Source organism: Sceloporus undulatus, chromosome 5 (genome assembly GCF_019175285.1).
Source record: "Sceloporus undulatus isolate JIND9_A2432 ecotype Alabama chromosome 5, SceUnd_v1.1, whole genome shotgun sequence".
NCBI lineage: Eukaryota > Metazoa > Chordata > Lepidosauria > Squamata > Phrynosomatidae > Sceloporus > Sceloporus undulatus.
Window position 1 is genome coordinate 51,273,409 of NC_056526.1, and position 17,455 is coordinate 51,290,863.

General features: G+C 37.7%; 1 protein-coding gene across 1 annotated transcript in view; it reads right to left on the reverse strand.

Moving 5' to 3' along the window:
• PTPRQ (protein tyrosine phosphatase receptor type Q) overlaps window positions 1-17,455 on the reverse strand; it is a 126,862-nt gene that overhangs the window by 53,190 nt on the left and 56,217 nt on the right. The window contains 7 exon segments of the mRNA XM_042467980.1: window positions 3,711-4,034; window positions 7,522-7,794; window positions 9,045-9,186; window positions 11,155-11,306; window positions 12,694-12,969; window positions 13,904-14,197; window positions 15,391-15,559. Of these exon segments, the coding sequence (XP_042323914.1) occupies window positions 3,711-4,034; window positions 7,522-7,794; window positions 9,045-9,186; window positions 11,155-11,306; window positions 12,694-12,969; window positions 13,904-14,197; window positions 15,391-15,559 (1,630 nt within the window).

Sequence of the window (17,455 nt, forward strand, 5' to 3'; positions counted from 1 at the left end):
TAAAGAACCTATTCAGAAATACTATTTTAAAATTATGAATTGTTATAGCCTAAAATTGATATCTATGGGCATTTTTGCCACTTAAACTATGGCCTCATTCTCCCTATGTTTTAAACCAGTTTGCAAACCAGTTTGGTTTAAATCACCCTTGTGCACACTTGAGCTGAATCGCTGGAGAGGGGGGCCATGCGCTAGACCCATTTAATGCACTTCTTTTCTACACTCGTTTTTCTATGTCTTTTGCAATAAATCAATTCAGTGCAAGTGTGAACAGGATGCAGATCAGAATTGATTTTTGTATGATGTGATCAGATGATTGTCCACTGAAGAGGGTCTCTTTGGAATCAAATAAGTGAACAATGTGAACGAGAAGTTAGTTATTTTACAACAAGAAAATGCAATTGGGGCAAATATACAGTAGTGTGAACCGCATGCCGCTGTCATATCGATCCATTGATTCAGATCACAAACTGATTTATTTGTAAGTGGGAATAGGGCAATGTACTATAGAACCTTAAAAATTGATTTGCAGTCCTTAAAGTTACTTATTATTAGGCATAGTAAGTAGTACACAGCTAGAAACAGCCTTTTCCTACCTGTCCAAAGGAAACATTTAATGATAAACACAACAACTCTTGTGTACCTGCTGCATTAGCAGCTACTGAGAGATCATGAGGCTGTTCAGACTACCCCTAAGGGGTGGCCTACAACCACCTCTTTCTTTGCCAGATCGGGGCCATGGCAACCTCATGCTGTGGCCCCGATCTGACCTTTCCGTGGCACAAAAAGGAGCTGCAAAAAGCAGTTTCTTTCTGCACCATCAAAAGGGTGCAGTAGCTGCTGGTGCTGTGGCTTTTTGGCACTCCTTTGGCACTGGATGAAATGCCAAAGGGGTGCTGTGATGCAACCTGCTGTGTGGTCCAGCGTGCGGCGTCACATCGGCATGAGGGCAGAGTCGGGGTGCGCATTGTGCGGATGCCACACCCCACTCTGCCCCCATGCCAGTGTTTATGGCTGGTCTGTACAGCCTGCCCCAACATCCACATGTTAATCCTATGTTCTAACCAGATCCTACAAGTCTACATGCTCTGGGTAACAAGGCTCTGTCTGTCCATTGTCTGTATTGATGGAGAAATCAACAAGAATACAGTTTATACAGTGCGCCCTTTTTATACACTGGGGATCCGTTCCAGACCCCCTGCATAAAAAAAAAACCATGTATGCTTGAGCCCCATTGAAAGTAATGGGGCTTGTGCATGGTGCGGCGGCACAATGCCCCATTGAGCTTAATATGATGCACCGCCACTTGCTCCCCGCTTGCTCCCGCAGGCTCCCTTGTGGCTTTCAGCGTATAGTGCACCAGCGTATGGTGCGAGTGCACTGTACATGCTTGAGTGTTCTGCACAGGATTGGATGAACATGTGGGGCCAAGGGTAGAACCTGCAGGAGCAATACTGATCCCTCCCTGGTGTTCATTGTGTTTACTTTATCTTCTGAATGAACTAATGGTCTTCATGAAGTATATTTATACACTAGAAGAAACAATACCAGAAAAGTTCTGTACAGGTCTGTGGTGATTGCATCTTAAAAACAGAAAACAAGAAGAATGAGGAAGAGTCACTGACATACACCCAAATTATGATAGACCCATTGAATAAGTTCAGTTTACATTAGTGTTCATTTACCCACCTCTCATTGTTTTAATCAGTGAACTATATTTGGGACTAACTAGACTTAGGCATTGTTTCCAGCATTGCTATTTTGGGGGGAGGGGGGCAAGACTGATGCAACTTTAATGTTATGTTTAAAGTAGAAATTCAGCAAGAAAAGGTACTACATCACTGTATGTCAGGAAAAAATTTTGATGATTTTTTTTACCATTTCTGGCTTCAGTTTTCTGAACAACCAGATGCAAAGAAGACAAAACTATTATGTGTAAAAGTTAAATGAAAGAGAGAATTTCAACATGAACTGCTTTTCTCACCATGTTATGAAAAGCTGCAGCTGTCAACATTTCTTTTCCTATTGTGAAATAAACTTATGGTTTAATATTATGGTAACAGCATAGTTGGGTTCTTTATAAAGCAGATTCCATTGCAAACTCGAGCTATATAATTTATCAGCACCGCAATAACAGTACCATCAAACTTTTATGAGACAGAAAGACAGTTCCTAAGAGGATAATCTATAAAACAGAAGGTTGAGTACTCTATCTATCTAACCATGGGAGCAGAAATAGCCCTGGTGACACAACTACAACACCAATATTACTGTTCTTTTTTGTTAGCAATGTATAAAAAAATGTTAAAGAATCTATCCATAAATACTGTTGCAAAATTGTGAATTGTTTATAACCCAAAGCTGATTTCTGTAAGTATTTTTGCCACCTAAACTAGGGCCCGAGACAGACGGGCCAAAAGTGCCACCTTGCTGCTGAAACTAAGGTTCAGGAGCATGCAGCAACTGCACGCTCCAGAACCCTAATACATGTGGGCAGCAGCCTAATGGTGGCTTCCTGTCCACATGCAGTCCGCTATCTTTACGTAAGCGATGCAATCATCTGCATGTTGCTGTGCATCACTTACATCATGACTGCGTAAGTGGCGCACTTGCGACGTAACTCGGGTGTCACAAAAAGAACCCAAAAGAACCAGGTTATTTTTATTCCGGAGGGACGTCACACGTTTTGGCAGCTGGAGCATCCCTCTGGAGTTAAAATGGGCACCTGCTGCAGACCACCATTTTTGGGCAGTCTGTACTGTGACTATGTACCATAAAACCTAAAAACAGTTTTTTAATATCTCCTACATTAAGGAAACAATGTCAAGATTTGGTGTAAGCTTTTGAATGAAAAATACTGCTAGCAATATTGTATACAATACTATTGTATTATGAACCCATCCATCACAAAAATACAATATACAAGTATGGATAAGTTCTGATGCTTTCGTATAAATAAATTTCTGTAAACAACAGTGACTTAATTAAGGCATTTCTTGATAACAGTTCCTATCCAAAGTGGATTTTTATTTAAAGGGAAAATATGACAATAAACTTTTGCTTTAGCTAATTTTAAATAATTTCCACAATCTGAAAAATTCTAGATTAGCAGCTGTTTCTGATTATTAATATAAAAAGCATGAGAAATTTTTCCTAGAAATGCTGTCTAGTAACACTTTTCCTGTATAGTATTTCACAGAATTGGGAGAAATAAACCTATTTTAAAATTTCTAGTTAGAACAAACTTATATGGAGCTAAGAAGCGATATTATACTTGCTGTTTTGAAGGCTTAAGCTTTTAAAATTTAAATCTTATTAAGTCATTGGTGCATGGAGAACATTTTTTAAAAATATATATTTTATATCCTGTTTTGTTCAATTATATTTTTGTTATGAATTTCCATTATTTATTTTGTTAATGTATACCTATGCAAACTGAAGAAGGTGTGGAGAGCAGAAACTACTCTATTTGCTCTTGGACTTCCTTCCTCTTTTATGACAACATATATATTTTATACAGTATTTCATCTGTATACTTAATTCCCTCCCCCATATGGGTTCTTTATTTTTGAATGATTATCCAGACATAATACTATTAGACAAATACAAGGTAATTGTATAATCATTTGTGTGCAGTGTGAATTAGTCCTGTTATTCTTAGAAATGATATCAATTTAATATGATGAGGTATAGTAGTTATTCTTACTTACATCCAGAAAGAGTTTGTGTAGAAATCCAAGGTGTGGAACCACCATATCCAGCATTTGTACTTGCCGAAACTTTAAATCTGTACCATCTGAATTTTTTAAGATCATAAACTGTTTCTTCTGTAAGAGCACCAACAAGATGTGAATATTGCTCTTTCTCATATTCAATGCATTCAGCTTCCCAGTTATCACAATAAGTAGAGCGTAACTGTGTAGTAATCCTGTAGTTTTGAAAGTAGCCAAAGATAGTAGCTGGCATTCGCCACCTCAAGGTCACACTTGTTGCTTGTACATTTGAAAAAGCTATCTCTCTTGGAGCACTGGGAGCTTAAAAAACAAAAAGACAAAAATTATTTACCTTACTTTACAGTAGTAGTAACTTGAGTTAATTGATGGAAACAAGATGATGCTAAATAAGGTTGTGTAGGGATGATATACTCTCTCATGATTACTTCTGACTTATTTCGTTCATTCTCTCTCTCCCCCCCCCCCCTCTATATATAGTATACACACAGCGGCTTTCGATACCATAGACCATGGTATCCTTCTGGGGCGCCTGGCTGAGATGGGAATCGGGGGCACTGCGCTCCAGTGGTTCCGTTCCTACCTCTCCGGGAGGTCCCAGATGGTGCAGCTGGGAGACGTGTGCTCCGACGAGAGGCCCCTTAAAACTGGGGTCCCTCAAGGGGCCATTCTGTCTCCCATGCTATTTAACATTTACATGAAACCGCTGGGAGAGATCATCCGGAGACATGGGGCGCGGGGTTATCAGTACGCTGATGACACCCAAATCATTTTCTCTATGTCTCCGACTGATGCAGTGACTGGGGATGGCGTCTCTCCTCTCGTGGCCTGTCTGGAGTCAGTAATGGGCTGGATGAGGAAAAACCGACTCAAACTAAATCCAGAGAAAACGGAGGTACTAGTGATAGGTTCCCCCGGTCCGGGAATGGCGGTGGTTCCACCTGTCCTGAACGGGGTCACGCTCCCTGTGAAGGACTCCGTGCGCAGTCTGGGGGTGCTTCTTGACTCGTCGCTCCACCTGACTGCTCAGGTGAATGCGACGGTCAAGAGCACTTGTTACCAGCTTCGGCTGATCCGCCAGCTGCGCCCATACCTGGACCGGAGGGACCTAGAAACTGTTGTACATGCTCTGGTAACTTCGAGATTGGACTTCTGCAATGTACTCTACATGGGGCAACCCTTATACCAAACTCGGAAGCTTCAAATGGTACAGAATATGGCAGCCCGGCTGGTCACTGGCATATCCAGGACCAGCCACATAACACCCGTGCTTAAAGATCTCCACTGGCTGCCCATTCGCTTCCGAGCTCAATATAAGGCGTTGGTTATCACCTATAAAGCCCTAAATGGCTTGGGCCCAGGATTCCTAAAGGACCGCCTCTCCCCATACAATCCGCCTCGCACCCTCAGAACATCTGGGCAGCAACTGCTGAAGGTGCCTGGGGCTAGGTTAGCTTCTACCTCTAGAAGGGCCTTTTCCACAGCTGCCCCAGCCCTTTGGAATACGCTGCCCACGGAGCTCCGCTCATCTACCACCCTGGCCCAATTTAGGAAGGACCTCAAAACCTTCCTATTCAAGCAGGCATTCCCCGACTAAATATCCTGTGGGCCTCCCTCCTCTTCCGTGGCCATGAGGATGGGCTAACGGGGCCTTTGTTATTGTTTTAGACTGTGTATTGTTATTGTTTCGTGTTTTTAACCTGTATTTGTTTGCACTTGTTGCATTGTTGTAAGCCGCCCTGATCTTCTTGGAAGGGCGGGATATAAATAAAGATTTTATTTATTATTTATTATTTACATGTTGTTTCTGTTGTAAGCCTTCAAATAATTGGTTTTTTGTGGGTTTTTCGGGCTATGTGGCCATATTCTAGTATTTACAGCTCAGGACCAGGCTATTTGATGGATTGTCCTTTCTCATATGAGCCTGCCCAAGCTCTAAGATCTGCAAGGGAGACACTTTTCTCTATCCCACCACCTTCAGTGGCATGATTGGTGAGAAATCAGGTGAAGGCCTTCTCTGTGTCTTCCCCCACACTTTGGAATTCCCTGCCTAAGGAATTTAGGGTGGCTCCCTCTTTGTTTGACTTTCAGCACTAGGTTAAGCCCCAGTAGCATCACTAGGGGGGTGAGGACCACACCAGGTGACACCTAAAAGGGGGCAGCACCACTGCTCTTCAAACATCTGCTTTTTGGCAGAAATGAGCTGTGGCATTTTCCATGTGTTTCCTTAAAATGATGAAGAGATGGTGTGAGAGGGGTGAGGCTTGGTGGGAAGAGAAAGGAGAGACCCCAGGTTGTTTGAATAAATTAAATTTAAAATTTAAATTTAAAAAAATTAAAAAATTATTATTTTTACATTTTCTTTAAAAAAGAAAACCACCTTTTACCAAATTTTCACTTCAACAAAATGAAACTATGTATATGTAAATCCACTGAGGCTGTGTGTATGACACTGTAATTTAAAGGTATAATTTTAATTTTGCTAGTTGTTTAAGTCGTAACTGTTGCCATTACATTCAGTGATACACAGGAATTATGATTTATGAGTAACATGAGTACAAAAAGCATGACAAAGGGTTCTGTACGGGATGCTATGGGAGGGCACCACTATTAAGACCTTTCTTTTCCAGCAAGCTTGTGGAAACTGATTTTAACAAAAATGATTTTTATGGTACTGTACTGTTTTTAATCTGTTTTAAAGTAACTGGTTAACTGGTTTTAATTCTGTTATTTAATACTGTTTTAATCTTTTTAAATATGTTTTTAACCATGAGTGTTTTCTTGCATTCTGACTTTTTGTAAGTTGCTTTGAATCCCAGCCTGTTAGAATGGTAGCATATAAATAATGTGATAGATGCATAGATGGATTATTGGAAAAGCTCCCTTCATAAGCAGACCAATGGCCTCCTACTTCATTGCTGGTTTTATCTGGTTTATAAAGGGACGTTTTGTAATGTTGGTTTTGTTTTATTTTCACTGGTTTTTGTAAACTGCTTTATAATTTTTATATTAATAGGGCAGTTTCTATAAATAAAAACACTTCTTCTATAAAAGAAAGCAAAATATCCTCAGATGTATGTTTTGGCATAACAAATTAAATAATACAGCATGCATGCATATACTTATGTTCTTATTCATGTTCCATGATCCATTTCATTCTGTTGTGATGGACCAAATATTAAAACAACCTAGTAACCCTTTCAAAGGCTTTGCACTGAGACTTTGCAATGAGACAGTGAGCCTAATTTGATTTCACTTGGTGTCAAAAATAAATCCGTTGGCAGTGACTCAATGTTGGCTATGTGTCTGTAACTAACATAGACCACCATAAATAAGAAGCTGAGAACAACTATAAAACTGTTTCCATTCCTAATCATGAATCTCCAGTTTCTGGTTGGCTACTACTAAATAGAAAAATAATTCATGTGAACGCACAGTTAAGAAAACATTGACCTAAAAACAACCACTTTCTTATTATTGTTACTAGAATCAGTTTCAGCATATTTACTTGGAAAAAAATATTCATCATTACAATAGAATATTGACTTTCCAGTAAATTTAAGAAACTGGAATTTCTTAAATTAACACTGTAGAAAGTTATCTTCCCAACAAGACATGCTTTTAAAAAAAATACTGACAGCCACATCTTAGTTTTTAGCCAATGAATTCACAAGAAACAATGAATATTCTCTGAGTACTCAAAATGAGAAACAAATTCATGAAATGGATCAGCAAAGTGAATGTGAAAGAGACAGGAAAATCACTAAAGAATATCAAATGAATTTTTTACCTTTTTCTGGAAATGTGCTGGCATTGCATGTCTGTTCTTCGCCTTCCCCTGCAGCTGTTGCAGCTTTTATTTTAAACTGGTAAGAGGTATTTGATAACAAGTCTCTGAAAGTATGCACTGTTTCATTAGTGGAAGATATGATGGTTGAATTCTTTCCAAACGTTATGATGTAATGGGTAATAATCCCATTTTTCTTCAAAGGAGGGTCCCACTGGATTAGAACTAACTGCCAGCTGGTTGCAGTGCACTGGATATTCTGGACAATATCTGGAGCTTCAAAGAGAAGCATTTAGTAGAGGTTAACATTCCTACTAAACTGAAAGGGCAGTTGCATTAGAATGTACTTGTATGTATGTATGTATGTCTTTATTACTGAAGGGTGCAAACTAATAAAAAGAATGGAACTAGCTACTTCCAAGCTCTGATTTTAACACAGCACTACTTTACAGGCTCAGTCTCCCTTATCTGAAATGCTTAGGATGAAAAGTTTTGGATTTTGGATTTTTTTTCTGGACTTTGAAAAATTTGCATATATTTAATGAGATTTCTTAGAGCTTGGACTCGAGTCTAAACACAAAATTCATTTCTGTTTCATATATACCTTACAGATATAGCCTGAAGGTAATTTTATACAAAAAAATTACAAAGGATTTTGTGTGGTGTGGTATGGGAGGAAGAGGTGACACCATGAGTTATTGCACCAGGTTACCGCTAGTGATGCCACTGGAGAGTAGAAGTTTAGAAGGCTAAGGTTTGCCTTAGCTAGTCTTTAACACAGCACAGTAATCATCTGGCTGAAAGACAGAGGGAAGGTTAGATCAGGAGGTGGCTGTGCCTCAGAGGCCAAGTGGCTACAGTACTGTTTATTCCTCCATGCCACATTCAGTGCCTGCCATTGTCCCAGTGTAGGGGACAGAGCTGTTTTCTAGCACATGGAGCATATTCAGCAAAGTGTACCCTTTACAGTGGCATTGCAAAACATACAGCTCAACTGGGTATCCTAATGATCCAAATCCAGACGCTTCAACTCATCAAATAGATTGCATCAGGTTAAAAATTGTAAATTTAAACACTTAGTATAGAAATAAACAGAACTGACAGAAGTAATCTGCAGCATTTTACTTATTTTAAGGTCAGGAGAGAAATCTGATTGTTACTGATACAAAGATGCAAGCTAAATAAGGGGGTGAAAAGTGACAGTCAGTGTGGTTTAGTGGTTTGAGCACTATGACTGGAGACAAGGTTCAAGCCACTGTTTGGCCATAGAAACCCACTGGGTGACCTTGAGCAAGCCACAATCTCTCAGCCTCAGAGGAAGACAAATACAACCCTCCTCTGAGCAAATGTTGCCAAGAAAATCCTGTGGGAGTCAGTGTGTCTTAGGGTCGCCATAATTTGGAAATGACTTGAAGGCACACAACAACAACAAAAAGTATTTTATGGTATATTTAAAGATTTTGGAGAGAATGTATTTCAGTCATGAAAACAAGTAACATTCATCACTGCATTTTAAACAATCTAACCTGATTCCATTGTTGTGAACTGTACAACATTACTGTATTGATTGCCATTTCCAACTTTTGTGAATGCAGAAACGCTGATGAAATAAATGCTGAATGGTTCTAGTCCAAGAATATTAGTTTCATTGTGAGAACCTGAAATGTTCTTAGATTAAGAAAATAATTACTATAAAATTGCTATTCTCTATAAAATTACAAAAGTAACTGTCTTGTAATACTGTTAAACTAACAAACCTATAATGACATAAGCTTCTGTGGACATGATTCATCAGCTGCATAAAGTGTTATACAGTATTCAGTGTGGTGATATATCTACATATGGCTGTAGAACAGGTTTGGAGAAATTTGAATCAGCAGACCTCGTGTATTCTCCTTAAAGCGGAGGCACCCCACTACTACCCCCCTCACACAGGGATTTCATCCTCCCCCCCCCTTTTTTTTTTTGGCCATCATGGCTATCATTGCATTCTGCTCAGAACATGCCTGAATATATTCTTTATTGCATGGAGAGCAGATCCAAGTGACAGGTAGGTAAACTCATCCTCTTAATGAAACAGAACAGGTAAAGTTATCTCCCCTATGAATTTCTTAATCATATTCAAGGACAATTAGTATGATGAAGGGAAGCAAGGAAAAAAATGAAGTTTTTCAGATTCAGTTTCAGTTGCAGGTGGAAAGTCACTCTTCAACATCTCGTCTGCTTACTGGGAAACAGCAAAGGACTGAATCTTCTCATTTCTCAGAGACTAGTTCTGCCTATTGTCATAGCTTAGGTGATAAGGCTATGGCAGTGCTCAGCACTTACTCTCTGATACTATCAACACTTTTTGTGCAACAAGAAATAAACTATACATTTTCAAAAGAACATTTATATCACTGATAATACAAGTACATCAAAGGCTATGTAAGATTACTTTATGTAAAAGGTGGCTGACAAAAATGTGAAAAATAAAGTGGACAGTCCACATTCAAACTATGAACAAACATATCTATTTGTATACCTTCTACAGACAGTCTGTGCAGACTCCAAAGCTACCACTGTTTCCAAATGAAAGAAATCATTCCAGAACACAGCATGTGTTCTTTTCATGATAAGCTGGGAGAAACTCTTCTACGTTATGATAAGGGTAGTGAGGCCATGAAAAATCTAATGCATACTTAAGGCTGCTGGATGTATTTGTACATGTCTAATTTTTTTCATACAGTATTCTGCTTAAATTTGTTTTAAAAAATAAACCGAATAAAGTTTTCTTTGAATTCGTAATGGGTGTTTTGTGGTGCTTGGATATAACATTCTTCTATATTGTTATCAAATTCCCCATATTTTCTGCCATTTTGTGTAAGCTTCTAAATGGTATGGGTTGTAACACTAAAAAACAAAGTATGAGGACATACAAAAGAAAAATGCACAGGCTTATTGTAGTTGTACATGGTATGTGCATGAATTACAAGAATCTGACACTATGGAGGTTAACATCCCACCAGCTCCTCCCCCAAAGAAAAAATCAGCAAAAAAATCCTTATGTTTTTGTTTCCCATGTAACTACATTTACCTTTTCTCTATAAATTCTCTGAATCTAAATGTTATGTTTGATGACTGAGCATGTTGACGGTTTAAAGTGATATGAGAGAAAAGTAAAGAGGTGGATTCGCTTTTGTCCAGTTCTTCAAACTGTGTTTGAAAATCTGGGAAAATTTAAAGAGCAGTTCTGAGCTTCTGCGGAGGAGCAGCTCACAGTCTAAAACATCTTAGTTCAATTTGATTGATCCTTTTTAAATGCCTACACTTTCTTTATCTCTTTTATGCTGTTCAGCTCTTAATGCCAGAGGAAAGAATCCCTATGCTTAATATGTCAAGCCATTTCCTTGGGAAACTACCACCTCCTGTCAAAGCTTATCTCCTAAATGCATATTTAGCCATAGTATTCCTCTATCTGCAGTTTTAACAGTTTCATTGCTTTCCCTTAGATCTTGTCTCATTCCTTCTACGCGGGCCTGTCTGTGTAAATTTTCCTCCATGCATCAATCTAAACTAATAGTTGGTGTTCATTGGATATTCATTCATAAAGACTATAACTGTGATCTATCTACATAAAATATAGATGGTACGTACTTGATAATATGTCGTTTGACTACTGTTGTCAAAAATGTTGAAAACATATGTTCTAATAATACCGTTTGGTTGAGGGCTTGGATTCCATTCCAGCCACACAGAGTTAGATGTGTAATTAATGATTGTCAGATTCTCAGGAGGAGCCAGTGGAACTGTAAAAAGAAATTTCATTTAGCTTCAATGCTGTATGCTATTAATATCCACAGATACTTTGTAGAACTCACTGCAATACACTGGCAGCTGGTGGTAAATTTGCTCTAGGTTCTAACCCAAAATTTGAAAGCGCTATCCATGGTGCTAATCCATATACACAAAGCAGGTTAAGTATCCTGGATAGCAACTTTAAAATTTGGACTAAAACCCAGAGCAAATGCACTGCTCTACTGACATGGAAACCGTCAGCTACTGCATCCTATAAACCAGTATATTAAACCTTTCTTTCATGTGCCATAAAAACATCTCTTTAAAACCTGAAGAAAACACAGATAGGCCGCATCCACACTGTAGAAATAATCCAGTTTGGCACCACTTTAACTGTCTTGGCTCTGTGCTATTGAATCCTGGGATTTGTAGTTTGTTGTGGAACCAAAGCTCTCTGGCTAAACATCTTACAAAATGACAAATCTCAGAATTCCATTCTATTGAGCCATTTCAGTTAAAGTGCCACATTGAATTATTTCTGTAATGCAGATGCAGTCATAGAGAGGAAAAGGAAGTTGCACATCTGTACTATACCTACAGAGAAAATCATCTTGCCTGTTGTCTCAGACAAATACATTGTTCTTAAAGAACAAGAAGTATCTTCAAGTAGTTTGGTCTCCAACCTTTTAGCACTTTAGTGGCAAGAATTAATATCTCCTTCAAATGCACACAGCCAGTGCAGCTGATACAGTCTCCTTCTTCCTAGCATTTTGTCATTTAAAATGTTTGCAGTAGTAACATTTTGTACTAACTAAAAATATCTGTAAACAGGCTTGATCTGAATTGTTCCATGAGCTTGCTTATGTTCACATGAAGACTTTAATTTAATAACCAGAAGTACACATACATAATTAAGATGTAAATGCAGCATTTCTGTCCTCATTATGGCTGAGAAATGGCTGCCATGCTAATGAGAAGTGATGCACTTTGTCTAGATGTACATGCACAACCACAAGACCAGTGCTAGGTATGTGTGGCAGACACAGAGGGTAACACCCCATAAGAGAAGTGACATCTGGTTGGGCCCTGCTCCCACTTGACTAAGGGTCACCTACCGAGATGGTTGCTTTCTTGCTGAGAGTTGAGCCACATGCTGCATTAAAGGAAATTCTGAGGAATTGCTCAATATTTGAAAGAGCTGCCTTTCAGATGAACCCAGTATTCTAGGGGATCACGTTTAGGATTAGGAACAAGGGGACTTGGGTTTCAATCACTGTTCAATGACTGTGGGACAGTTGATATCGTTTAGACTAACCTAAATTGGTTTTGATCACAAGCAAAAGTGCCAATATTTTATTTGCAATCATTGATTATCCTACATCGTTATTGGTCACTCACCTGACTCATCTGTGGAGAACATTAGTACAGCACACGGCCCAAGTCCTTTTATAGTTCTTGCAGAAGCAAAAAAACTGTACAGTGTAAAGGGTGAAAGATCTTCTAAAATGATTGAATTATTGGAGGTAGTGAAAGATTCATTTCTTTCTGGGCCCTGTAGCTTTAAGTCATAGCTTATTATGATGCCATTTGGCTGGACTGGAGGATCCCAGGATAACATTACTGAGGTAGATGAAAGGTTTTTGTATGATTTCATAACAGGTGCAGAATCTGGAACTGCATCAATAAATAATGAGGCAAATATTAAACAGCAGAAATAAGCATTATAAATTATATGTGTAGTAAACATTAACAAATATTAACAAATTAACAAACATTAACACAAAGAAATATTCTCAAATTACAAAACATCTTTGAGAACAGTAATTGTTTGCCATTTCTGTTTTTAAACTAATTGTAAATCTGTTGAATGGGAACCCTTAGCTCTCCAAACCAGGGAGGATGAAAATTTAGACCCACTATCGTTCCACCACTATCAAAGTTGGAAGGGGTTGATAGGAATTACAGTCCAACATGTGGAGAGCTACAGACTTCCTGGTTCTGTTTCAATGTATTTTTTCAAAAATCTCACAAACAATATTAATAGGATTAAGATTTTTAATATCAGCATTCCAATATCTTTCAGTCTACCCTAAATTGGTTTTGTTCACAAGCAAAAGTGCTACTTTATCAACAAGTATGCAACTTGATCAACACGACAAATATTGAACACTGAAGATAGTTTGAAGATTAAAATATAGCCCAATCCTATATGTAAATTCTGAAATAAATAAAAGAGTTCAAGAGTTGTTACTCCCACATAATGTACAAAGGACCGCAGGCTTCTTTTTCATATGTTCACAAACCTAAGAGGTATAGTGATGCATTTTCAATGCAGCAGTCTTATTCTGAAACTGCAATGCAGAGCTTAATACTTAGAAATCATTTAACTTGAACAACTTCTTTTCACTTATTTCTTTCTCTCTGATTATTCTAAAACATTTGTTCAACAGCAGACTTCAAATTTTCTGTTTAACTACCATGACTAGAAGGTATACTATAAGATGTGTCATACATCACCTAAAAGTGTGATTCAGATGAGATGTTGTCCAAGCCTGGGGAAAACAAAAATTTAGGAAGGAAAAATAATAAAACAAAATATAGAACATACCATCTTCTTCAGTTGTGATGTACAAACTAGTGGTGTGTATGTCAGATGGCCCTTTTTCTGTTGCTGGAGTGATGTTTAGAAGGTAACTGGTATATTTTTCTAGCTGATTAATAATCACATTTGTATCATATGAAATGAATGACCAAATCTCAGGGTTTCCTTGAGCATCCTGTATCTCTAGTGAAACATTATAGAAGACAACTCCATTTGGCTGGATTGGGGGCATCCAACTTATATTTACAGCAGTGGAAGAAACATTTTGATAGGCCAGTTGTTCAATAGGTCCATCAGGAACTGTAGCACAAATTTGAAAAAAGGTATATTATCTGTAGAGATTGCACAAAGGGTACACTATATACAGATACAGTATATGCAAAATATCATAAGCACCATATAAACAAGTTAGTCCTATTGAACTCAGTGATATTTCCAAAGAAATTCCACATAATGTACAGAGAATTAGCCTCCACTCTGACATCTTGCTTTCAGTCTTCAGTATTTTTATATGAATAAACATCCTTCATACAGTCCAAAGTAGATAAACCTGGTTATAAACTCATATACTTTGCATATAAGAATGTTTATTGGATTTATACAAATATTGTTTCACCCAAATAATTGATGGACTTTTGTTTTCAATAGAAACAGCTCATGTAAGAGTCAAACTAAATGTTAAGGAGAATGCGTATTCTCATTGATTAACTATTTTTCTCCCCCACAATAAGATTTGTCAATGTTTTAAAAGGCAACAGCTAATGCAATTGGCTAGAAAAGTCTGCTGTCTATGCAACTGCATTCTCAATAAGGCTGCAAATGCCCCAGCAAGTGATCAGCTATGATAGTGCACCCATTCAGATGGACATAAGCTAAAAACCGGTAAAGTTTGGAATATAGTGGTTTGACATCCCAGGTGTCAACCTGCTCACTGAAAAATATCAAATTCATGTATGACCTAAATATAGGTTCCCCCTTTGTGTGTGTGTGTGAGAGAGAGAGAGAGAGAGAGAGAGAAAGTGTGCACATCCATGTGTCTTCAAGTCACTTATGGCAGTCTTATGAATTTCATTGGGCTTTTTGAGGCAGCAAGTACTTCAAAGTACTTTGCCATTGCCTCCCTCTGAAATATAGCCTACAGCTCCTGGTATTCCTTGGCAGTCACCCTTCCATGTACTAATCAGAGTTGACCCTGTTTAGCTTCCAAGATCAGAAGGACCTGGTGCCTTTACATCCACCCAAATCCCTGGTTGAAGGAGCACCATAAATCATGAGGGTTGGGAATAATCCTAAATATAGATTTTTAATAATAATAATAATAACTTATACCCCGCTCTTCAGCCAAAAGGCTATAATAATAATAATAATAATAAGGCCAGACTGTGTATTGGCCTTCTGTCAACCAAATCTTACCAATCAGTATAACTTCTAAAACATATTACAAACTACATTTCAATATGTAAAAAATAAACAAGGTTTTTAAAAAGACATACTATCTTGATCTGTGTACAATTGCATTATATCACTGGTTTGGTTTCCATTGCCAATGGTTGTGCTTGCAGTTAGCCAAAGTGTGTAGTGACTCCATTTTGCTAAGTCATTTAATACTGTAGACAAACTTGTATTATCAGCACCACTATCAGTAGAATAATTGGTGAAATTCTGTGGGGGAAAGTGTTAGCAGAAAATATTCAATTAAAACCAAGTCAAGCAATTCTATGCAACATCTATTTCTCCCTCCTATATATGCACATAGATCAGGATAAATATGTACAAAATACAAACTTATAATTACACACAAAGCCAGTATAAGCAACCTTTTGAACAAGGGATGGTAATCTATGTTTATCTGTTCTTATCTGGGGGAAAAACAACATATCATATCAATCCCCAACAGCAGCCATGATATGAAGAGTGCAACACAATACAGCTCCACTTCAAAATAAGTCTCACTGAGTTCAAAGGGTCTTTTACTCCTAGATAAGTTCAAAAGGTCTTACTCCAAGTTGTGGGATTTGGAGCTAAATCTTTTAAAGATGGAAATTTTGATTCCTGATAGGTTTACTTTCCTCTTTCTGTTTTTCATTCAACCACTAGATGGAGCCTTGTTTGTAGTAAAAGAGTGAGGACAGGAAAAGTAAATCTTAAACTCTTTACTGGAAGAGTAATTTATTTTTATCCCAATACTACTGAAAGGGAAAAAGTTAAACAATTTCCACAAAACTGTGGGATGCAGATAGGCAAGTGTGTAGTGCAAAATTTCTGTGGTTTCTTTCTGATGGGATAATTTATAAAGCTATTCCTACTCCACGTATACATGTGGAGGAATTAATTAATAGCTTGAAAGCAGTGCAAAATCTAGCATTCATATTAGTGCCACATTACCAAGTTTTTCCAAGCTTCTTCCATTTCCTTTTCAGTGTCATGATTGCCACCATTTGTAATACTTCTTCTCCACTTTCCCTTAAGTGTTATGATTGCCAACATTTATAATACCTAAGAGTTATGACTTGACAGTGAAACTCCTATGTTCATCTCTACACTTTCCCCCTCACAATAGGATCTACAGCATTAAGAATTGGCAAAATCAGTTGGATAATTGCCTGGTAATAGACATTCTTTCTCTATAAGTCTTCCAAATAATCCAACAGTGGCAGAAAATGTTTCCTACAACTCTCTCTTCACCTTTAATAAAATATTTTACAGTTTAAGGAAGAAGGAAGACAAGTATGGGGATAAAGAAAAAAAGATGAGGAGCTGGCAGGGTGGAGTTCTATGCACTAGATCCAAACCATAGTTGCAAGTTTCTGATAGCATGAATTTACAAACAAAATGATACTAAGGGCTTTAGTCTTAAGCAGTTCCAGAGAGCAAGGCTGCATCTACAAGACTGCATTATAAAAGTAACAATACTGTACTTTCGTATCTGCCACCATTGTAAGTCAACATTTTGTTTTCTGATCATGTTTTAATAATTATAATATGCCCAAGCAAGCTTTAGAACTGACCAAGTCCTACTCTTAATTATTATAATTTCTGTCTTCTTTATAAGGGCAAAGATCAACGAATGTTAATTATTTACATTTCACAGTCACTAACGGCACCATTAATTCAATTGAAGTTATATATAGCTTTCACTCAGAAATTCTCATTTCTGAGGAGGAAAGCCAGATTTAACATAAAGAACAGCTTCACTTCTTTAGGTAGAATATTCCCAGTACAGTATGCATGATTACAATGCAACTCTATAAATGTATAAAAATGAAACTCAAAAATGCATCATAAATCCTGTCTATATTTTTCGTGAGGAATGCATGTATTCAGAAAATTCAGTACAAGGTCTGTAGATTGTAATTAATCAAGGCAAGGGTAAGGCTCACATTCCTTTTAATGCCATAGTCGGTCAAAGCCTAAATTTAAACATTAGTACATTTTCTTCTACATCTGTGGTGCTCAAAGCTTTTTGATTATGAAATAGAATACTTGTTAAAGCCTTTGTTAATTATTTTTATAGTATGATACATTTACAATATAATACAATCAACCCTTGATTTTGCC